Source organism: Oncorhynchus gorbuscha, linkage group LG19 (assembly GCF_021184085.1).
Source record: "Oncorhynchus gorbuscha isolate QuinsamMale2020 ecotype Even-year linkage group LG19, OgorEven_v1.0, whole genome shotgun sequence".
Classification (NCBI taxonomy): Eukaryota; Metazoa; Chordata; class Actinopteri; order Salmoniformes; family Salmonidae; genus Oncorhynchus; species Oncorhynchus gorbuscha.
In genome coordinates this window covers 48859390-48884025 of record NC_060191.1, presented here as the reverse complement: position 1 = coordinate 48884025, position 24636 = coordinate 48859390, and the positions used below count along the sequence as shown (strand labels likewise).

Sequence of the window (24636 nt, the reverse complement as noted above, 5' to 3'; positions counted from 1 at the left end):
GGAATCCTGGCGGCAACGAAGGAAATCATCAATAAGTGAACGGTCCAGCACGTCCCGAGACGGAACCCAACTCCTCTCCTCAGGACCGTAACCCTCCCAATCCACTAAGTATTGGTGACCCCGTCCCCGAGAACGCATGTCCATGATCTTACGTACCTTGTAAATAGGTGCGCTCTCGACAAGGACGGGAGGGGGAGGGAAGACGAACGGGGGTGCGAAGAAAGGGCTTGACACAGGAGACATGGAAGACAGGATGGACGCGACGAAGATGTCGCGGAAGAAGCAGTCGCACAGCGACAGGATTGACGACCTGGGAGACACGGAACGGACCAATGAACCGCGGAGTCAACTTACGAGAAGCTGTCGTAAGAGGAAGGTTGCGAGTGGAAAGCCACACTCTCTGGCCGCAACAATACCTTGGACTCTTAATCCTGCGTTTATTGGCGGCTCTCACAGTCTGTGCCCTGTAACGGCAAAGTGCAGACCTCACCCTCCTCCAGGTGCGCTCACAACGTTGGACAAACGCTTGAGCGGAGGGAACGCTGGACTCGGCAAGCTGGGATGAGAACAGAGGAGGCTGGTAACCCAGACTACTCTGAAACGGAGATAACCCGGTAGCAGACGAAGGAAGCGAGTTGTGAGCGTATTCTGCCCAGGGGAGCTGTTCTGCCCAAGACGCAGGGTTTCTGAAAGAAAGGCTGCGTAGTATGCGACCAATCGTCTGATTGGCCCTCTCTGCTTGACCGTTAGACTGGGGATGAAACCCGGAAGAGAGACTGACGGACGCACCAATCAAACGACAGAACTCCCTCCAAAACTGTGACGTGAATTGCGGGCCTCTGTCTGAAACGGCGTCTAACGGGAGGCCATGAATTCTGAACACATTCTCGATAATGATTTGTGCCGTCTCCTTAGCGGAAGGAAGTTTAGCGAGGGGAATGAAATGTGCCGCCTTAGAGAACCTATCGACAACCGTAAGAATCACAGTCTTCCCCGCAGACAAAGGCAGACCGGTAATGAAGTCTAGGGCGATGTGAGACCATGGTCGAGAAGGAATGGGGAGCGGTCTGAGACGACCGGCAGGAGGAGAGTTACCCGACTTAGTCTGCGCGCAGTCCGAACAAGCAGCCACGAAACGGCGCGTGTCACGCTCCTGAGTCGGCCACCAAAAGCGCTGGCGAATAGACGCAAGAGTGCCTCGAACACCGGGATGACCAGCTAACTTGGCAGAGTGAGCCCACTGAAGAACAGCCAGACGAGTGGAAACAGGAACGAAAAGGAGGTTACTAGGACAAGCGCGCGGCGACGCAGTGTGCGTGAGTGCTTGCTTAACCTGTCTTTCAATTCCCCAGACTGTCAACCCGACAACACGCCCATAAGGAAGAATCCCCTCGGGATCAATAGAAGCCACAGAAGAACTAAACAGACGGGATAAGGCATCAAGGCTTGGTGTTTTTGCTACCCGGACGGTAAGAAATCACAAACTCGAAACGAGCGAAAAACAACGCCCAACGAGCTTGACGGGCATTAAGTCGTTTGGCAGAACGGATGTACTCAAGGTTCTTATGGTCTGTCCAAACGACAAAAGGAACGGTCGCCCCCTCCAACCACTGTCGCCATTCGCCTAGGGCTAAGCGGATGGCGAGCAGTTCGCGGTTACCCACATCATAGTTGCGCTCAGATGGCGACAGGCGATGAGAAAAATAAGCGCAAGGATGAACCTTATCGTCAGACTGGAAGCGCTGGGATAGAATGGCTCCCACGCCTACCTCTGAAGCGTCAACCTCGACAATGAATTGTCTAGTGACGTCAGGAGTAACGAGGATAGGAGCGGACGTAAAACGTTCTTTTAGAAGATCAAAAGCTCCCTGGGCGGAACCGGACCACTTAAAACACGTCTTGACAGAAGTAAGAGCTGTGAGAGGGGCAGCAACTTGACCGAAATTACGAATGAAACGCCGATAGAAATTAGCGAAACCTAAAAAGCGCTGCAACTCGACACGTGACCTTGGCACGGGCCAATCACTGACAGCTTGGACCTTAGCGGAATCCATCTGAATGCCTTCAGCGGAAATAACGGAACCGAGAAAAGTAACGGAGGAGACATGAAAAGAGCACTTCTCAGCCTTTACGTAGAGACAATTCTCTAAAAGGCGCTGTAGAACACGTTGAACGTGCTGAACATGAATCTCGAGTGACGGTGAAAAAATCAGGATATCGTCAAGATAGACAAAAACAAAGATGTTCAGCATGTCTCTCAGAACATCATTAACTAATGCCTGAAAAACAGCTGGCGCATTGGCGAGACCAAACGGCAGAACCCGGTACTCAAAATGCCCTAACGGAGTGTTAAACGCCGTTTTCCACTCGTCCCCCTCTCTGATGCGCACGAGATGGTAAGCGTTACGAAGGTCCAACTTAGTAAAGCACCTGGCTCCCTGCAGAATCTCGAAGGCTGATGACATAAGGGGAAGCGGATAACGATTCTTAACCGTTATGTCATTCAGCCCTCGATAATCCACGCAGGGGCGCAGAGTACCGTCCTTCTTCTTAACAAAAAAGAACCCCGGCCGGAGAGGAAGAAGGCACTATGGTACCGGCGTCAAGAGACACAGATAAATAATCCTCGAGAGCCTTACGTTCGGGAGCCGACAGAGAGTATAGTCTACCTCGAGGAGGAGTGGTCCCCGGAAGGAGATCAATACTACAATCATACGACCGGTGAGGAGGAAGGGAGTTGGCTCGGGACCGACTGAAGACCGTGCGCAGATCATGATATTCCTCCGGCACTCCTGTCAAATCGCCAGGTTCCTCCTGAGAAGTGGGGACAGAAGAAATGGGAGGGATGGCAGACATTAAACACTTCACATGACAAGAAACGTTCCAGGATAGGATAGAATTACTAGACCAATTAATAGAAGGATTATGACATACTAGCCAGGGATGACCCAAAACAACAGGTGTAAAAGGTGAACGAAAAATCAAAAAAGAAATAGTCTCACTGTGGTTACCAGATACTGTGAGAGTTAAAGGTAGTGTCTCAAATCTGATACTGGGAAGATGACTACCATCTAAGGCAAACATGGGCGTAGGCTTGTCTAACTGTCTGAAAGGAATGTCATGTTTCCGAGCCCATGCTTCGTCCATGAAACAACCCTCAGCCCCAGAGTCAATCAAGGCACTGCATGTAGCACCCGAACCGGTCCAGCGTAGATGGACCGACATAGTAGTACAGGATCTAGATGAAGAGACCTGAGTAGTAGCGCTCACCAGTAGCCCTCCGCTTACTGATGAGCTCTGGCCTTTACTGGACATGAATTGACAAAATGTCCATCAAATCCGCAATAGAGGCACAGGCGGCTGGTGATCCTCCGTTCCCTCTCCTTGGTCGAGATGCGAATACCTCCCAGCTGCATGGGCTCAGTCTCTGAGCCAGAGGAGGGAGATGGTTGCGATGCGGAGCAGGGAAACACCGTTGACGCGAGCTCTCTTCCACGAGCTTGGTGACGAAGATCTACCCGTCGTTCTATGCGGATGGCGAGAGCAATCAAAGAGTCCACACTGGAAGGAACCTCCCGAGAGAGAATCTCATCTTTGACCACTGCGTGGAGTCCCTCCAGAAAACGAGCGAGCAGCGCCGGCTCGTTCCAGTCACTAGAGGCAGCAAGAGTGCGAAACTCTATAGAGTAATCCGTTATGGATCGATCACCTTGGCATAGGGAAGCCAGGGCCCTAGAAGCCTCCCTACCAAAAACTGAACGGTCAAAAACCCGAATCATCTCCTCTTTAAAGTTCTGGTAATTGTTAGAACAATCAGCCCTTGCCTCCCAGATAGCTGTGCCCCACTCTCGAGCCCGGCCAGTAAGGAGTGAAATGACGTAAGCAACCCGAGCTCTCTCGCTAGAGTATGTGTTGGGTTGGAGAGAGAACACAATATCACACTGGGTGAGAAAGGAGCGGCACTCCGTGGGCTGCCCGGAGTAGCAAGGTGGGTTATTAACCCTAGGTTCCGGAGGCTCGGCAGGCCAGGAAGTAACAGGTGGCACGAGACGAAGACTCTGGAACTGTCCAGAGAGGTCGGAAACCTGAGCGGCCAGGTTCTCCACGGCATGGCGAGCAGCAGACAATTCCTGCTCGTGTCTGCCGAGCATGGCTCCTTGGATCTCGACGGCAGTGTTACGAGCATCTGTAGTCGCTGGGTCCATTCCTTGGTCGGATCCTTCTGTTATGCAGGTGAATGAGGACCCAAAAGCGACTTGGCGAAAACAGAGTATTTAATCCAGTAAAGTTACTTTACAAACAAAAGGCATAATACTACTCGTAATGACGAGAACAGACAGGAGACTTGATCAAGAACTGCAGGTTGCCTCGGGAAGGCACTTGAACGTAGCAGACTCAGACACCTGCTCACCACACAGCATCTGAGGGAAACACGACACGACAGGGCAATACATAGACACAGCACGGTGAACAATAGATAAGGATCCGACAGGGCAGGAACGGAAAACAAGGGAAGAAATAGGGACTCTAATCAGGGGAAAAGATAAGGAACAGGTGTGGGAAGACTAAATGATGATTAGGGGAATAGGAACAGCTGGGAGCAGGAACGGAACGATAGAGAGAGGAGAGAGAGGGAGGGGGAGAGAGAGGGATAGAAAAAGGGAACGAACCTAATAAGACCAGCAGGGGGAAACGAACAGAAGGGAAAGCATAATGACAAGACAATCTAAGACAAAACATGACAGTATTTGGCTAAGGTGTATGTAAACTTCCGACTTCAACTGTAGCCTCCAGTTCACTATATTTATATACTCAGTATATTTATGGGACTGCTGCTGTATGTTTAAAGATGGAAATTGAAGAGGTTGTGGTTAGAGTAGGCCTAGTATAGATGATATGTACAGGCCCAGGGTCTCAGTACTCCCACACACTCTCTACTTCTCTCCATCCCTCTTTCAATCTCTTACACACTCTCTCTCATCCCCCTCTCGCTCTCTCTCCATCCCTCTCTCTCTTTGACACTCCAGCTCACGCTCGCAAGCCTTCGTTCTCTCTTGCGCCATCTCTCCATCTCTCTCCCTCTCTCTCTCTCTCTCTCCATCCTACACTCCTTTCTTTTGCCCAGGGTAATGGATCTTCCAGAGGCTGTATCTGTCACGAGCTTTATTTCTTTCTGAGTGTCTGTCTGTGTCCTCTGCTGTGACTTGGACCCAGATAAGAAGAATGTCCTATCTACTGCAGTCTGTGTAACTTGTTTAATGGAGAGGTTGCTTAGGGGACAGGCTGAATTTGATTTATCTCATTTTCTCAGCAGCCGTGCCAGGTTTGAATAGGGAGATATTCTTTGCTTTTCAATGAAGAGAGGATGCAGGTGTAGAAAAAAAGTTGCGTGAGAAGAGAGAGGGACATGGAGAAAGATAAGAACAAAGTTTAACAGAGATCTTCATGAATGTGTGTATGAAACTGACTGTGGCAGACTCCGCTCTCCCCCTCAGACTGTGCATGTGTGCCCTTAATGCCCTATTCTGCTCTCACTTTTGGGGTGGTCCCCTGCAGCACCAGCCCACTCAGAGCACACACACAAAAGCCAATGGCACAGTGACCCTCTCCGGGTCACTGTGGATCTTTTCCACTCAATCGAGCCTCAGTCGAGCCAGTATAAAGGTTGCCATGACAGCTGCTGTCCCCTTGGCAGGCAAGTTACTGACCACTAGTCAGAGCAGGGTTTTGTGGCTCTGCTTCGGATGTCCCCAAAGGTCTTGCATGGAACTAAATTCTGTGCTTTGATGCTCACTTGGAAAATCAACTGTTCCAGACCTTTTTAAAGAAAGAATGTATTTTCAAACAAAAAATGTTATTGACTTGAAAGCTGAATGAGAGTCAGACACATGTATCACACAGCCAGGCAGATAACCGTGTGTATCAAGCACAGAGAAACAGTGAGTTGCTGAAGTTGAGTTCTTATACACTGAGGTTGATGTATTAAAAGTGGTTACTGCCAGAGATCTAATCATAGGCAAAATAAATGTATGAAGTTGGACTCTGTGCCCCCCCCCCCACCCTCCTAATTATGGTGCATGTATGGCTCTGGCCCCTGGAGCTGTGTAAATGTCACCCTGTATGTGGTCCTGCTGAATGTTAGGTTTCTTGCTGGCTGCCCTCCTTCTCCTGGCGCACTGTAATAGCTCTCATTAGTGTGTGTGTCTCTCACCTTGTCTGCTTTCTTACTTTCTCTCACCTTGTCTGCTTTCTTACTTTCTCTCACCTTGTCTGCTTTCTTACTTTCTCTCACCTTGTCTGCTTTCTTACTTTCTCTCACCTTGTCTGCTTTCTTACTTTCTCTCACCTTGTCTGCTTTCTTACTTTCTCTCACCTTGTCTGCTTTCTTACTTTCTCTCACCTTGTCTGCTTTCTTACTTTCTCTCACCTTGTCTGCTTTCTTACTTTCTCTCACCTTGTCTGCTTTCTTACTTTCTCTCACCTTGTCTGCTTTCTTACTTTCTCTCACCTTGTCTGCTTTCTTACTTTCTCTCACCTTGTCTGCTTTCTTACTTTCTCTCACCTTGTCTGCTTTCTTACTTTCTCTCACCTTGTCTGCTTTCTTACTTTCTCTCACCTTGTCTGCTTTCTTACTTTCTCTCACCTTGTCTGCTTTCTTACTTTCTCTCACCTTGTCTGCTTCGTCTTAACATCCGCAATGGACCTTTTTATCTCCATATCAAATCACTTCTGGGTGTCTAAGTACCTTCCTGTGGTTGATTGTTTTCAATTAAAATGGTCAAAAATAAACAAATAGCTTCTTAGCAAAGAACAATTTCTCAAGCAAGAACTTTGTAGTTAGTTTTTGTGACAAAACAGGCAAGTATAGTCTAGAGCGTGTGTGTGTGTGTGTGTGTGTGTGTGTGTGTGTGTGTGTGTGTGTGTGTGTGTGTGTGTGTGTGTGTGTGTGTGTGTGTGTGTGTGTGTGTGTGTGTGTGTGTGTGTGTGTGTGTGTGTGTGTGTGTGTGTGTGTGTGTGTGTGTAAGTGAGAGAGACGTGTGTGTAAGTGAGAGAGACGTGTGTGTAAGTGAGAGAGACGTGTGTGTAAGTGAGAGAGACGTGTGTGTAAGTGAGAGAGACGTGTGTGTAAGTGAGAGAGACGTGTGTGTAAGTGAGAGAGACGTGTGTGTAAGTGAGAGAGACGTGTGTGTAAGTGAGAGAGACGTGTGTGTAAGCGAGAGAGACGTGTGTGTAAGCGAGAGAGACGTGTGTGTGTGTGTGTAAGCGAGAGAGACGTGTGTGTGTGTGTGTAAGCGAGAGAGACGTGTGTGTGTGTGTGTGTAAGCGAGAGAGACGTGTGTGTGTGTGTGTGTAAGCGAGAGAGACGTGTGTGTGTGTGTAAGCGAGAGAGACGTGTGTGTGTGTGTGTAAGCTAGAGAGACGTGTGTGTGTGTGTAAGCTAGAGAGACGTGTGTGTGTGTGTAAGCTAGAGAGACGTGTGTGTGTGTGTGTAAGCTAGAGAGACGTGTCTGTGTAAGCGAGAGACGTGTCTGTGTAAGCGAGAGACGTGTCTGTGTAAGCGAGAGACACGTGTCTGTGTGTGTGGTGTGTGTGTGTGTGTGTGTGTGTGTGTGTGTCAGCGAGAGAGACCTGTGTGTGTGTCAGCGAGAGAGACCTGTGTGTGTGTCAGCGAGAGAGACCTGTGTGTGTAAGCGAGAGAGGTGTGTGTGTCTGTAAGCTAGAGAGACGTGTGTGTGTAAGCGAGAGAGACGTGTGTGTGTGTGTGTGTGTGTGTGTGTGTGTGTGTGTGTGTGTGTGTGTGTGTGTGTGTGTGTGTGTGTGTGTGTGTGTGTGTGTGTGTGTGTGTGTGTGTGTGTGTGTGTGTGTGTGTGTGTGTAAGCGAGAGATGTGTGTGTGTAAGCGAGAGATGTGTTTGTGTAAGCGAGAGAGACGTGTGTGTGTGTGTAAGCGAGAGAGGTGTGTGTGTGTGTGTGTGTGTGTGTGTGTGTGTGTGTGTGTGTGTGTGTGTGTGTGTGTGTGTGTGTGTGTGTGTGTGTGTGTGTGTGTGTGTGTGTGTGTGTGTGTGTGTGTGTGTAAGCGAGAGAGACCTGTGTGTGTGTGTAAGCGAGAGAGACCTGTGTGTGTGTGTGTGTGTGTGTGTGTGTGTGTGTGTGTGTGTGTGTGTGTGTGTGTGTGTAAGCGAGAGAGACCTGTGTGTGTGTGTGTGTGTAAGCGAGAGAGACCTGTGTGTGTGTGTGTGTAAGCGAGAGAGACCTGTGTGTGTGTGTGTGTAGCGAGAGAGACCTGTGTGTGTGTAAGCGAGAGAGACCTGTGTGTGTAAGCGAGAGAGACCTGTGTGTGTAAGCGAGAGAGACCTGTGTGTGTGTAAGCGAGAGAGACCTGTGTGTGTGTAAGCGAGAGAGACGTGTGTGTGTGTGTGTAAGCGAGAGAGACGTGTGTGTGTGTGTGTGTGTGTGTGTGTGTGTGTGTGTGTGTGTGTGTGTGTGTGTGTGTGTGTGTGTGTGTGTGTGTGTGTGTGTGTGTGTGTGTGTGTGTGTGTGTGTGTGTGTGTGTGTGTGTGTGTAAGCGAGAGAGACGTGTCTGTGTAAGCGAGAGAGACGTGTGTGTGTGTGTCTGTGTAGGCGAGAGAGACGTGTGTGTGTGTAAGCAAGAGATGGTTGTGGGAGTGTGTCTGACTGAGGCTATGACCAGGCAGGGCTGAGTATATACCATCATGCCCCACTGTATGTACCCAAACAGGGCCTCTGGTGTATCAGACCAGTTAGCTCAACAAACAAACTGGAGGCGAGGTGACGACCACAGTAGTCCGTGCTGAGTGTGATGTATTAGCAGTGTCTGGTGACCCCGGTCCTCAAAACACTACTTTGAAGACCAAAAACATTGGTCTTCAATCCACATCCATTTCAAGGAATGCAGGTCCATAGTTTAACCAGAACTTTCAACTCAGCCAGTGATTACATGTTAGCTTCCCTGTCCACTCCTACAGTAAGTTGAAAAACCTGTCTGTAGGTAACTGTTCTGTGTTGGATTAAACAGTCAACCTGAAAATGATTGGACATCTGCGACTGACTTTCCACACTAAGGGGTTGGATCCTAACCTGTAAATACTCATGCATACCTTGAACTTTCCCACAAATCAAGCATTGATGTAAATGTGGATATGTCAGGATTATTCAGTGAGATCAATCAAATTGATTTATAAAGCCCTTTTTACATCAGCAGATGTCATAAAGTGCTGTACAGAAACCCAACCTAAAACAACAAACAGCAAGTAATGCAGATGTAAGAGCACAGTGTCTAGAATTTGACCCTGAAGTTATTGGGGGATTTTATGTATGTTGTTTCCTCAGACAGACCCTCCGGTATCCCCTCTCTCTCCTTCCCTGTATCCGTAGCCACATCCTCAGTCTGCTCTGCACTCTGCCTGGAGTTTATTCCCAGCTCCTGATGGCATTTCCTGAAGTCTATTGTACTGGGACAAGCTTGATCCCTCATCCCAGAGCTTTCTCTCTCTTTCCTTCTCTCTCTCTCTCTCTCTCCGATAAGCACTGTGTATGCAGCTTGATTTCCTACAGGACATCTCTCTGCAAGTCTGTACCTGTGAGTTTGGGGTGTGTGTGTGTGCACGTTCTCGCTCATGATAGACTAGGTAAGCGGTGCAGAAGATTCCTGGAGCGGCTCACTGTCCCTATCAGAGACGGAAACACTGTGTGTGTGTGTGTGTGTGTGTGAGTTTTGGCAGTCTGCAGCATGGTAAGTACTAACTAGCCTGTTTGTGTTCTGTTGGCAAGGGAGAGGGATGCTAGGCTACATTGGAGAAGGGGCTGGGTGCTGCTGCTATTTAACCTGCTTTTTTATTTTAGAGGGCATGAGACAACGCTAGCTCTGACCTATCAGCTGGGAAGATGCCTGTGTCTGGCTAGACATCTGTTTAACTGCTGTCTGTGATTCCTTCAGCCTGACTATCAGCAGACCATGCTGACCATGCTGAAGTGTGGAGATCTAACATGACACGGGCAGCCATGTATGGTTCTGACGGGTCAGTCTGTGTGTCGTGGGTACTTGTTTTAAGAAGTAGGCTTCCCCCTTGCTGCAACTAAGGTCAAAGGGACGTTGTTAGTTTGCGCCTGATTGTTTTATGCGGGTCTGATGGCTGTTGGTAAGGTGCTTGGAGGTTAAGGAGGGTTGGGTGAGGAGAATCGATTATGAACCTTTTAGTGCAGGAGTTGGTAAATTGGTACTCTTGAGGATGTGTGCGTGGGGGGAATTTTACGTAAATTCATGACCACTACATTGGTGATACCAAGCCTTCAAGTGTCATCTATACATGCCATATAAAGCCTGTATCAGTTGTAGATCGTTTCAAGTGTAAGGTGTTTCTCTGCTAGAGTGTGTTGGTTGGCATGCATTCTTTGCATATTTTTTTCCAACTGGCTTTTTGTGTATTTAGTCTCTGTTAGAGGAGTAGTCTACTATAGATCCGTGTTTATTGTTTACTGCTGCTCTTATGGGCTGATGAGAGAACTGGACGGAAGGAGAGATTAGGAGAGGAAGTGGACAATTAGCCTTGGTCCATATTAAAGACCCGGCCAGGCCAAAGATACCCCACCCGCCTACCGTGGGTAACAGTTGCCCAGAAGTAGCACAAAAGTAGTATGCCAAATTACAATTAGCATTCTACGAATCTGCAAATTCAGGAATGTCTGAAGAATGCACATAGAAAACGAACCAGGCATGCAAACTCCTCTGGGTACAGGTCAGGATATTGCTTATCCAGTCACAACATATATGAGCATGACAACCTATTGACTGCTGGCTAGGGCCATAAGCTTGGGATAATGTTCCAGTTGGTTAGTCTCAGGTGAAGTCCAGACTCCAGATGTTATGAGTAAAGGCTTAGCAGGCCAATACCCTGAGGTCTTCAGCATCTGACTTACAGCTGAAATGTCACTGCTTTGTCTTAAGTCAAAGAGCCTGGAGTCTGTACTACGGGTCTGGAGTCTGTACTACGGGTCTGGAGTCTGTACTACGGGTCTGGAGTCTGTACTACGGGTCTGGAGTCTGTACTACGGGTCTGGAGTCTGTACTACGGGTCTGGAGTCTGTACTACGGGTCTGGAGTCTGTATTACGGGTCTGAGCCTGGAGTCTATACTACGGGTCTGGGGTCTGTACTACGAGTCTGGAGTCTATACTACGGGTCTGGAGTCTATACTACGGGTCTGGAGTCTATACTACGGGTCTGGAGTCTATACTACGGGTCTGGAGTCTGTACCACGGGTCTGGAGTCTATACTATGGGTCTGGAGTCTATACTATGGGTCTGGAGTCTATACTATGGGTCTGGAGTCTGTACTACGGGTCTGGAGTCTGTACTACGGGTCTGGAGTCTGTACTACGGGTCTGAGCCTGGAGTCTATACTACGGGTCTGGGGTCTGTACAACGGGTCTGGAGTCTATACTACGGGTCTGGAGTCTATACTACGGGTCTGGAGTCTGTACCACGGGTCTGGAGTCTATACTATGGGTCTGGAGTCTATACTATGGGTCTGGAGTCTATACTATGGGTCTGGAGCCTATACTACGGGTCTGGAGTCTATACTACGGGTCTGGAGTCTATACTACGGGTCTGGAGTCTGTACTACGGGTCTGGAGTCTGTACTACGGGTCCGGAGTCTGTACTACGGGTCCGGAGTCTGTACTACGGGTCCGGAGTCTGTACTACGGGTCCGGAGTCTGTACTACGGGTCCGGAGTCTGTACTACGGGCCTGGAGTCTGTACTACGGGCCTGGAGCCTGTACTACGGGCCTGGAGCCTGTACTACGGGCCTGGAGCCTGTACTACGGGCCTGGAGCCGGTACTACGGGTCTGGAGCCGGTACTACGGGTCTGGAGTCGGTACTACGGGTCTGGAGTCTGTACTAAGACTCTGACTACATAAAGGTCAGGGTAGGATTGGACTAGAGGCCTGTTGCTTATTATGCTAACAGCTTCATAATGGCTGTCGCCAGGGGGTATATAGCTTGTGGTGTCTGACCTGTCAATCACACAAGTGTGCGTGCATGTGTGTACGTGTAATGTCTGACCTGTCAATCATACACTCTAATAGCCTCATCACAGGCTGAGGAACGTCACTCATATCGTTATGGTCTCCCCGGTCGCCTGGGAGACGAACCATGAACGGGCTCAGTCGCTAGGCAGATGACCCAGGAGGGAGCTGGCTGGAGGGCAGAGGGGATGAGTAACCTGTTCAAAGCAAGAAGTCTTTTATACTTAACGTATCAGTTATTGGATCCAGATATGGATGAGTCCAATGTGTTAATGAGTCCATGACTGCGTGTTAAACTACTGCACTAAATGGAGCAACTGAATATTGTATAATTAGAAATCCGCTACATTATAAGCTGGTGTTAGCCTAGTCATCGAGCAATTCAGCCCATTGAGAACATTCATTTAGCTGTTATGGATGAGCATATCATTATTACCACTTGTTTAGTATTTCTATGAAATGCTCTGAGCTAATGGCAGTTGGTGTGAGTCATCGAGCTATTCAGGGAGAAGCTGTTATGGCGGTGTTTGGAGAGGCAGAGACTGAGCTTTTCATGTTCTCTTATCTCAGCATTTTGTTCAGCCCCGTTCTTATCCGGGGGAAGAGTGTGTGTCTGCGCGTCTGTGTGTCTGTGCGTCTGTGCGTCTGTGCGGCTGTGCGTCTGTGCGTCTGTGTGTCTGTGTGCGTGCGTGTGTGCGTTCAAGACTGTGCACATCTCTACTACTAGGCTGTAGTGTTCAGGTGTTGTCTTATGAACTGAGCAATGGCAAGAATCACTAACGCCAAAGCAAAATCGCTTTCATCACCAAACCAAGTATTTCCTCACATTGGAACTTGCCCATATGTTAAAATATTGCTGTATTATTTAGGGTGACCTCTTCTACGATATTCTACTAAAAATATTGCAATATCTGAGGCAATCGTTTTGGGCCTTTAATGACTAAATCATTAGACTGCTATTTTTGTGATTATTTATGATATTAGTCAACATTTTAACTAAATAATCTTCTTATGGCGAAGAAATATGTCTTAGTTAATTCATTTAGACTTAATTTTCAACATCTTGATACAGCCTGACTGATAAAACTGTTTTGATTTGTGAACTTCAAATAGATTATAGTCTTGCACATCAAGATAAATCGTCTTGCACATCAAGATAAATCGTCTTGCACATCAAGATAAATCGTCTTGCACATCAAGATAAATCGTCTTGCACATCAAGATAAATCGTCTTGCACATCAAGATAAATCGTCTTGCACATCAAGATAAATCGTCTTGCACATCAAGATAAATCGTCTTGCACATCAAGATAAATCGTCTTGCACATCACAATATGTCATCAATGTTAAATATCACAATATTCAATTTAATCATATCGACCCAACCCTAATATTATTACATTTCCTTTCATAACACAGGCTGTTACCATCATTGTCTATAGGAGGGCTGTTCAATTCCGGTCCTGAAGGGCCAAAACACTTCTGATTTGTTTCTACCTGGTAGTTAATTGCACTCACCTGGTATCCCAGGTCTAAATTAGTCCCTTATTAGAAGGAGAAGATGAGAACGGGAAGTGTTTTGACACTCCAGAACCAACATTGAATAGCCCTGGTCTACAAATATGGGACCTGTTCCAAATCGTATCCATTAAGAACAAAGGATTTAGACCCTGGAGTAAAACTATCCCACAGATTCCATTCTAATATAAGAGTTTTCTTCCCGTCTCCTTGGAGTGTCCTTCTTAAAATCCTTCCCTCCTTTCTAGACCTGACTGCCTTGTAAAAATGGAAATGAGAGAGGGTAGTAGTCTATATAGTCAGTGTGGTGATTCACTGGAAGACGTGAAGAGACAGCAGAGACAGCACACTGGCCCATACAGACCGACTATGTCAAGAGACAAGGTGTGGCTCTGAATCCTAAACACTTTGTATGTGCAGCGGTAAGACGCAACCATTCTTATCGGTGCCCCTGTTCCTTTTGGAGAACCAGAACTCGTATCACGTTTTAATAACTCTTTGAATCAAAGTGAAACGGGAGGTACTACAGTACCTGAATTTGTCCAATAACAACACTGTTTTAACTATTTCTAAAAGGTGAGAGCCAATAAACTGGTAGCAAGTGGTAATAAGCACTTCAGTGTTATAATAAGCCCCCCCCCCCCCCCCCCTCTCCGGGCCTTCAGCAGACTGATCTGGGCTCATCTCTCAGGTCTCTCTTGTGACATAATGGGATAACCGGGAACAGAACTACATCCAGAAAAGAGAAAAACAAGTGCAGATTCCCTCTCCAGTATTCTATCATAACTAGGTTACTGTAGGTCTATCTACAGCTGTCCGTCTTTCCATGCAGCTGTGTAATAGGCCAGGATGACTGGTACTTTGCAGCGTTGCATTGCTGCAGAAATGGATACTGGTCCTGTAAATCATTTTTAATAAGAGTGCTTCAGTAGCTGTTGGGGGACCCACGAATATGACGACATATTCAGGGAGAGATGTGGTCAGACAGAAAAACCAGCATTCAACTCATAAGTATTTAATGTCATCCATTAAGGAATGATCTAACCTTTTTAGGAACTAATATACATCACCTTTACTCCATGTGGAAAACCACCAGGTTTGGTTTTCAATTTAGCCAAAAGAAAAGTTGCCATCTAGTGTTACTATAGTTTTGTCAAAGTTAGAGATGTCGAGATACCTGTTGTTCTTCACTTCCTTTAGACAAGACCCTCCTCTACTGAGCAAGACAGGAAGTTCGGTTCAGACGCTGGCATCACTCCCTCCCTTATTAAATCTGCTCACCACACAATGTCAACACTGTGTCCAACGGCAACCATCAGTCCTAATTTACTCCTGGCCCCTCTTTAAAGTCAACATTTTGATAAGGCCTGTTTTTGGCGCTTGAGATCACACAAGGTGGTATTATATTCATGTAATGAGGACGACAGGCTGGCTGGAATACACTGTAACCGTTTAGTAATAATCCACAGTTTCACACACTGACCTCACTCTCAAAGGGCAAAACTCTGTTCACAGCCCGGCTACTAACCAGATGTTCATACATCGTTTTGTCTGTCTTGGTTATTTGCAGATTCAGGTGTCTGTTGTCTGGCTGCATATTTTCTCTTCCTCCACTGTTTGGGTACTAACAGACCCTAGCTAGTCTAGATAAACATCAACATCACTGTTTGGTACTAACAGACCCTAGCTAGTCTAGATAAACATCAACATCACTGTTTGGTTACTAACAGACCCTAGCTAGTCTAGATAAACATCAACATCACTGTTTGGTACTAACAGACCCTAGCTAGTCTAGATAAACATCAACATCACTGTTTGGTACTAACAGACCCTAGCTAGTCTAGATAAACATCAACATCACTGTTTGGTACTAACAGACCCTAGCTAGTCTAGATAAACATCAACATCACTGTTTGGTACTAACAGACCCTAGCTAGTCTAGATAAACATCAACATCACTGTTTGGGTACTAACAGACCCTAGCTAGTCTAGATAAACATCAACATCACTGTTTGGGTACTAACAGACCCTAGCTAGTCTAGATAAACATTAACATCACTGTTTGGGTACTAACAGACCCTAGCTAGTCTAGATAAACATCAACATCACTGTTTGGTACTAACAGACCCTAGCTAGTCTAGATAAACATCAACATCACTGTTTGGTTACTAACAGACCCTAGCTAGTCTAGATAAACATCAACATCACTGTTTGGTTACTAACAGACCCTAGCTAGTCTAGATAAACATCACTGTTTGGTACTAACAGACCCGAGCTAGTCTAGATAAACATTAACATCACTGTTTGGTACTAACAGACCCTAGCTAGTCTAGATAAACATTAACATCACTGTTTGTTTACTAACAGACCCTAGCTAGTCTAGATAAACATTAACATCACTGTTTGGTACTAACAGACCCTAGCTAGTCTAGATAAACATCACTGTTTGGTACTAACAGACCCTAGCTAGTCTAGATAAACATCAACATCACTGTTTGGTACTAACAGACCCTAGCTAGTCTAGATAAACATCAACATCACTGTTTGGGTACTAACAGATCCTAGCTAGTCTAGATAAACATTAACAATACCTTTCCATGCAGGTTTACAACAAAGTGCATTGTTCTCTGTCTGGAATTGAAAGTAATTATTCAGCTGCAGTTTGAGCTTTACGGTGATCTGGGGGTCATTGAAAAGCAATAATAACCTCTGGTTTCCTCAGCTTTGGGTAAATGGGTGAGAGTAGAGTGAATGGTAAAGCTCTAGTCTGACAGAAGGCCCCAGGTCTCTGGTTTCCTCAGCTTTGGGTAAATGGGTGAGAGTAGAGTGAATGGTAAAGCACTAGTCTGACAGAAGGCCCCAGGTCTCTGTCAAAGGTGTAGGGATGGGGATAATTCAGGGCTATTTATTTATAGCTAAATGGAAATGCAGACCTTTGTTCAGCTTGTCTTCTGGAACACAGAACAGTATAAACAGCAACAAAAATATATATTTATACCCCCCACCCAAAAAATGTTTGTTTTAAATAAGACCATAACAAATACAGTTCAAATGGCCAACTATAATCAACCTATTATAAAGGTGTGTGTGTCGTTCTCTGGTGCTTCTGTAGTAGCCCTCTCTCTCTAGAGACGTCAGCAAAATAAAGCAGCTAAAACAGCCCCTACAGCCTTTTGAGTTGCTGGAAAACAGTTATACCGAGTAGAGGTATCACTTGTAGAGGGATCACTTGTAGAGGGATCACTTGTAGAGGGATCACTTGTAGAGGGATCACTTGTAGAGGGATCACTTGTAGAGGGATCACTTGTAGAGGTATCACTTGGATCTGTGCTTGTCCACCATGACTTCTGGTCAGAGAGGGATAGAGTGCGAGAGAGAGCCCATTTTGGACAGAGGAGGTATGGATGGATGACTGGGGCCACACTGGCCAACCCTGCACAGGAGTGCCATCGAATTCTACACTCACTGCAGAGACTGGGTAGGCACACTGGTTGGAGTGCAGTGGTTTATTACCTAGTAGGAGCTATCCAGAAGCTTGTATCCATCTAAAGGCCATTGCTTTCATAGAGAACTATCCGACTGAGCATTAGAGGGGGGAAACCCATCTAAAGACATGGGATAATGTGCCATTGGCACTCAGTGTTTCCTCTGGAATATATACTGAGGGTCATACCTAAGTAATTGATAATAGGAGTTCTCCTTCCATCTCGCTCTCCCTCTCTCTTCCCTTCCCTCCCTCTATTCATCTCTGATGGCCTCTTTCATTTCCTCAGCCCTCTGACGGAACACCTCCCTCTCCACGACCTCACGAGCTGATTGTTTCTCCACACCGGCTTGTCGAGGATAAAACAGAACAGAGGGTGGAGGAATGCTGCTTGTGCAGCCTGGTTCCAACAGAAACGTTTAGCTGGGTCAGATAAAGGACCTTAATTGAATGGAGGAGGAAGTGCAGGTTCAGCACTAAGGACTTCTCCTCATGTGGGGGCCAGGGCTGCTGTGGGCTGCTGTGGGCTGCTGTGGGCTGCTGTGGGCTGCTGTGGGCTGCTGTGGGCTGCTGTGGGCTGCTGTGGGCTGCTGTGGGCTGCTGTGGGCTGATGTTCTTGTTCATGCAGAGGCGGTCGATAACTGGTAATGTGGAAGTTCAGTGAGAGCTGTTAGATTCTTGAATTCTTCTTGTGAACAGTGTGTTTTTAATGATTTTAGTTGATCTGAGAATGCTGATAAGGCATTTTGGTCTCTATTGTGAAACCTCTGTTCTCTGAATGTTTTACATGTCCTGAATTAACCTCCGTGGAGAATCACAGTGCTTTTGAGCCAATTCGGCATAGCCTACCCTGGCTTCATAAGAGCCAGGTTGTATTGTCTGCTGCCCTACCCCTAGAGAGAGACCCTGTCTCACACACATCACATGACTGAACCATACTTTGGGTGCTAGTTGTCCTTGTCTACAGGGCAGTAGCATTTCTGTGTGTGTTCAGTTAGATCGCTGTGTGCATTACAATTACTGTCCCACTAGTGTGATGCAATGCTCTGCTATCTATAATAGCCATTGTCATTTATGTCATTGGCATCAGGTGTTATTTTATGACGTGGGGTTGTTGACATTTTCAGGTGTGAGTGTGTGTTTGACAAGCTGTTTCATGTGGAGGGCACTAGATGGCGCCACCTTCTCTCTGCCAGCTCACTCTGGTGTCAGTGTTGTACCCAGGGGAGTCTGAGGACCAAGTGTCTACAGTGCTACGTGCCTCAGACACAGGATCACAATTTGAGCAACCATGTGTTTTCCTGTCTCACTTGTTTTCCATTTGATGAAGGTCTGTTGACCAAAGGTTTACACAGTAAATTACTCAAATTTGTATCTGATCTAAGTGCATCTGATTTACATCTGACTTTTTCCTTACTGTTCCAATTATGAAACAAGACTGTTCTTGTCACAGATGCAGAGGCCATTTTGGGGAGTTCCAATAACATGTATCCTGTCTGTCAGTGAATAGTAGTTTCGTCATCAGGTATGCCATTCTGGCCCCGTGTTGGATGACCCTACAATGTAAACTGGGAGGAGCCAGGCATTTTAATTATGTTTGGGAATATGTTCTGGTGGAGTCTCCAAAGACAGCTGTTTATTATGGTGTTATCTAGTGTGTGTGTGTGTGTGTGTGTGTGTGTGTGTGTGTGTGTGTGTGTGTGTGTGTGTGTGTGTGTGTGTGTGTGTGTGTGTGTGTGTGTGTGTGTGTGTGTGTGTGTGTGTGTGTGTGTGTGTGTGTGTGTGTGTGTGTGTGTGTGTGTGTGTGTGTGTGTGTGTGTGTCATCCCATCTCTTGGGGCATGCTGTCAGCTCCTTCAGAATTTCCTGATTATCAGTCCCTGATGAGAGAGTTTGAGAGGACCAGGGCCCATATTTACAAAGTGTCTTAGAGTATGAGTGCTATTCTAGGATCAGTTCAGCCTGTTAAATCATAATGAATAAGAGGGCAGAACCTGGATCAGCACTCTTAAGACGCTTTGTGAATACAGGACCTGGACTCCTTTCAACAGACTTTCAATACGACAGGAAGTAGTATTGACACCACAGGAAAGTGGGCATGGCACTCCAGTTTGCGTGGAAATGGGAATGCCCCCCTCTCACCCTCCAGCCGGCCCTGCACATTTCTCACAGCTTTACAGGATCTTAGTGTGTTTTTACCATACTGTATGGTCTGTATAAGAGGATACTGTCTACTGCTTACAGTATTCATTGCACTGTCTATATGTTGGTCGCTGACAGTGATGATCCTGAAGGTTGGGATCTGGATCTGGTAGTGGTCCACAGTATTCCAGACAGCCTCTCCTCCCAGAGGCTGACTGAATTCCTCTCACAGCAAATCTGTCAAAGGAAGATTACTGTGTGTGGTCTGAAGCCCAGTGCTCTCTTTTTCTCTTGTAGTCCTAGATTATCTGAATTGTCTGTCTGTCTGTCTCAGATGATCTGAAACCCAGAGGAGTTGTGCTTCTTAATCTACATATTGAGAACAACGACTCTGGTTAAGCATATGAGTCTGTCTGAATGCTGCTGAACTGAGAGAATCATGTTCCTGCTTCAGTTTCTGGACTGCCTTTATTAAGGCATTACAAAAGACTGAGATAATGTATGTGGCTCAGTCTTTCTGCTGTGCCCATTCATTTGACTTTTAAATCTTGCTGTAAAATGGGAGGGAATAGCGTAATCGCAAAAAGCGAATTCCCTAAGGATGAGTAATGCATAATACTAGACAGATTATGGTAAATCTTTTATATTATGGCCTAGTACGGTGAGTGTGTGTCTGTGCGCGCGCGTTGTATCCACATTGCGTACATTGAAAAGTATTTGAGGCTGTGCTTCCCTTTAGTGCCCTGTCCCCACAGATGCATGTGACATGTATGTACACACACACACACTGGAAAGACTTTTCTTCCCCACTGCAGTACCACTCTTGCCCTGGTACTGCCAGCTGAGATGCTAGGAGGGTTGGATGGGGGCAGTGAGCGGTGCTAGAGTCTGGGGCGCCTGCAGCCTGTATGAGTACTAAGTGATGAGCTGTGCTTAAATTAAACTCCTTCCTGACTGTTTGACCATTAGTGACACAAACGTGTGTGTGTGTGTGTGTCTGTACATGCACGTATCTTGCACAAGCACAACATCTGTGTGTGCATTGTGGAGCAAAGCTGTGGCTGTGCAGAATGAGGACAGTAGGGGCTTGTTTAAAAGGCGACAGGGCAGATGTTATAAAGCTTCCAACAGTGCAGCATCTCTCCTGAAGGAAGGAGTGACAGGACAGCGCTACTGCTGCATCTAATATACATGGGCTGCACACATTGGTCAGAACTGAGAAAGGGGTGGGATTATTCAAATATACACCACACAGAGTGGTTGACAATGAGCCAAGGGGCATGCAAAACAGAGCCCTGAAGTCTGTACCAAGGGGTCTGGTTATGTAGATTTGTTATCAATTGATTGGATGAGGGTAGGAGAAATGGGTGTGTTTATGTACTGAGGTGTATTCTGTGAGAGGTGAAGTGACAGTAGGACTGAGGAGCTTTTCAAGGCCTGTTTACCGTCTCCTCTGATCTGTCTCTTTTGATTTGGGTTCTGTCTTCTATTGGGGGCTTTTATTTTCATGTCATTGGGGTCCCAAAGGAGAAAATGGCAGCAAACTCTGAAACAAACAGCGACTCTGAGGTATGTGTGTGTGTGTGTGTGTGTGTGTGTGTGTGTGTGTGTGTGTGTGTGTGTGTGTGTGTGTGTGTGTGTGTGTGTGTGTGTGTGTGTGTGTGTGTGTGTGTGTGTGTGTGTGTGTGTGTGTGTGTGTGTGTGTGTGTGTGTGTGTGTGTGTGTGTGTGTGTGTGTTTGGTCTGTAGTGTTTACTCCTCCATTATAGTGGTAATGAAACTATTTGTCTTTGTCAGCATTGCCAGCTTTTCCCCTGAGCATATGCTTGAGGTTTACCACTATATCACAGTCTGCAACACAACACTACAAGTTGCCTTCAGTCAGTTTGGTATAAATATCAGTCGGTGTGTGTGTTCTGTGTGAGCATAATTCGGCATTAGGCTTGACATTCTTCCTCTCAACAAAGATTTATACTGTGAAGTGCTTAGTATGATGTGCATGACTTCCCATGACTCTAAACACATGTTGGTTGTTGTTGCTTTGTGTTCTGGCACCACTACAGCTGGGTGCTGGTTGCCTGTTGTGAGAGGGGAGGCACCAGTCTTTCATAGGGATGTTAAGATGTCTATATTGATTAATGTAACAACAGCTGATTGCACTGTGCGTGTGTATTGGTTTTGGAGAGTTGGCCTACCTGCTGCTGCGGCAGTGCAGATGTTATTGACTGGGACTCTCTTCCTGTCTGATGGTGTCAGTTTAATGGCCTTTTGCCATCTAGTCTTAGAGCACCAGTCTACTGTAGATGTGCTGTAATATATATGGGTACTTACAGAGTTAGGGAGTAACTGATTATATGTAATCTGATTACAAAAAAATGAATGGTTACGTTACCAGCAAAAATATTGTATTGACATTACCGATGCTACAGATGCTACAGATGCTACAGATGCCACCTTGACTCTTTAAAAAAATATACGTTGACACAACACATTCAGTTCAACATTTTCAAAAAAGGCGCAAGTTGAAGTTTGTTCCACAAGTCAGATACCACTATGATGACACGCCAAATGCATTTGATGGATCGTTTTGTCTCCTTAAGGGAAAAGTGATCCAAAAGAAATCGGATTACATTACTGATTGCCATTTTGGACAGGTAACGAACAACCGTAACGGATTACATTTAGAAAGTATGTAAGATGAGCACCTGACTTCCCTTGGGCTGTTCTGACAGAGCTGTGTGTGTCTGTATTGCCCACCCATCTCACTCTCCATTCTGTCTCTTTTAATAGCCCAGTCTCACACAAACACACAGAGCCCTCTGTACTGATCTAAACAACCACAGCATTCACACAGAGCAGAGCACACATGTTCACTGCATCACCACCTGCACCTGGGTAAGCCACAAGGGTGAACCTCACTGGAGTTGTTGTTGAGTTGAATTGAGTTTATTTTTACAGGGACAGTGCACATTAATCAACGTTTCAGTAAAAGTGCCGGTTTTAGCCAGCCGGCTAATTTTCAACCGCAGTCCCTGGGCAGGTTATTAAAAACAATTACAATATAGACAACAGCAACATAGGACAAGCAAGACGTAGCATACAGACAGAGCAACATAGGACAAGCAAGACGTAGCATACAGACAGAGCAACATCGGACAAGCAAGACGTAGCATACAGACAGAGCAACATAGAACAAAAAGCAACAAGACAAAATGAATCAAACCAACAGTGTTTCCACACCTCACAAGCTACAGACAACATGGAAAGCGACAACACACAGCTAGGGACCATGTTCACAAATCTGATTGACCTTTAGCCATGTCTTCAAGCACTTTGTGAAAGTGTGATATGTGGTGCAGTTATGTGTGTTCTACTCAAGCATTAAACCAAACACTCCACAATGCGCAGACATTTTCAAGGGAATTCGCTCATAAATGAGATTGAGGTAATAGCCTAAGTTCCAAAATGAGTGTTTTTATAGGTGATTTCCACAGAACTAGAATTAATTATATTTGGACGTTCTGAGTCTACTGAATGTATGAATGTGTCACACCAGACTGGCCAATTCTTCATCTCCCATCTAGTCTGCAGAACGTCCCGTATAATACAGGTTCCAACGCCCCTGTGAAATACAAACTATCATTTCACTTAAGATGCTGTAAAATAAAGCATTTCCTCCAGGACGGGGAAATGAACATATTCTGAAGTAAATGCATAGTCCGACTATACTCACGCTTAAGTCATTTTCACATCCGGACATTGAACGATAGCAGCATAATTACTCTACTGTAGTTTTAGTAGATAGAAATAAGTGTGCTGACTTTTGAATTGCCTGCAGTAGAAATGTGCTTTCATCGCTTGAGGTCAATAACAACATGCTGTACAGCTCGCTGTGGCTTGTGACTGAATTTCCCATGTCTACACACACACATGCAGGTTGGCGTTTTTTGTCATTAATCTTGTTCTGGAGGCAGCTCTGCAGAGTGGTCACTAGCTGACACAGCCACAAAGTCATCAAATCGGATTTGAACCCTAACCTTAAACACACTGCTAACCCTAACCTTTTAATTTGTACAATATTGCACATTTTAACTTTGCAGCTAAGTGGAAATTGCTCACTTCTGCCTCCAGGAAAAGACTCATGGCAATAATCGTCAACCTGCCATACACACACTCCATGTCCTATGGAAAGCACTAAGCTGCCTGGTCCTCTGAATGCAACAGTAGTGGCAGTTAAACCCTCTACCTCGCTCCAACAGTAACAAAACAGGGTATTGTTGCCAACCACAACTACTGTTATGTTGAATTTGGTTTCATATCCTTTCATTGTTTCTCTGAGCCTGTATTATATAGTCTAACCATCAACCTTTTACTCTGTCAATCTGGAAAAAAGGTTTCCCCTTTTGTTCCCACATCCCACCATTTCTTCCCCTTTTTTTGGACTTAGTTGATGGCATGTTGACAATGGTCCCTTTGAGGGCAGACAGTAAGTTGAAGTTCCCTCCTAAAGGTTAACATTAGCTTCTTCAATAAGCATGTGAAGTAACCCACAACATGCCATTTCTGAAGTCCTTATAAGAACCCATTAAAGATGATTGAATACCTTCCACAAAAGTGGGTGCCGACTGAATGCGTTGTGTGCACCGCTACGGACCAGAGTGAAATAGTTCAATTGTGGCTTCACTATGGCATGTTGTTACACCTAATGACCTGAACTAAAGGCAGCAGCTGTTTTACCTGGGGTCCAGTAACATTAAGGCAGTTTTATATACAATTTAAAATATTACATGACATTACTTAACACTTTTCACAACACATTAAGTGCGTTCCCGCAGGCCACTACTCTGCTACCACATATCTACAATACAAAATTCAGTGTGCGTGTCTTATCATGTATATGTGAAAGCATGTGTCTGTTCCTCTGTATGTGTCTCTTCCCAGTCCCAGCTGTTCCATAAGGTGTATTTATCGGGGGGTTGGTTTATCTGATACTACTGCTTGCATCAGTTACCCGATGTGGAATAGAGTTTCATGTAGCCATGGCACTACGTAGTACTGTGCTCCTCCCAATAGTCTGTTTTTGACTTTGGTGGCATGTCTTGTGGGGTATGCATGGGTGTCTGAGCTGTGTGCTAGTAGTTCAGACAAACAGCTCAGTGCATTCACCTTGTCAACACTTTTTACAAAAACAAGTAGTGATGAAGTCGATGTATCTTCCACTTTGAGCCAGGAGAGATTTACATGCATATTATTGTTATCTCTAAATGTACATTTAAGAGCCAGCCTGTGCTGCCTTGTTCTGAGCCAATTTAAAATTTCAGAGGTCCCTCTTTGTGGCACCTGACCACACAACTGAACAGTAGTCCAGGTTCAACAAAACTAGGGCCTGTAGGACCTAGAGCTCTGGTTGCATCACTGCCTGGTACGGCAACTGCTTGGCCTCTGACC

At 46.1% G+C, this 24636-nt stretch overlaps 1 protein-coding gene across 6 annotated transcripts in view; it reads left to right on the top strand.

The window, feature by feature from the left end:
- The window catches only part of LOC124005291 (septin-4-like), a 72813-nt gene that overhangs the window by 27348 nt on the left and 20829 nt on the right, over positions 1-24636 (top strand). The window contains exon 1 of one of the 6 annotated variants that reach the window (XM_046314417.1): positions 20558-20758. The exons of the other annotated variants lie outside the window; for them this stretch is intronic. Within the exon in view, the coding sequence (XP_046170373.1) occupies positions 20723-20758 (36 nt within the window). The 5' untranslated portion in view covers positions 20558-20722. Of the gene's footprint in view, positions 1-20557; positions 20759-24636 lie in introns of those variants that run through there. 6 annotated transcript variants of the gene reach the window in all.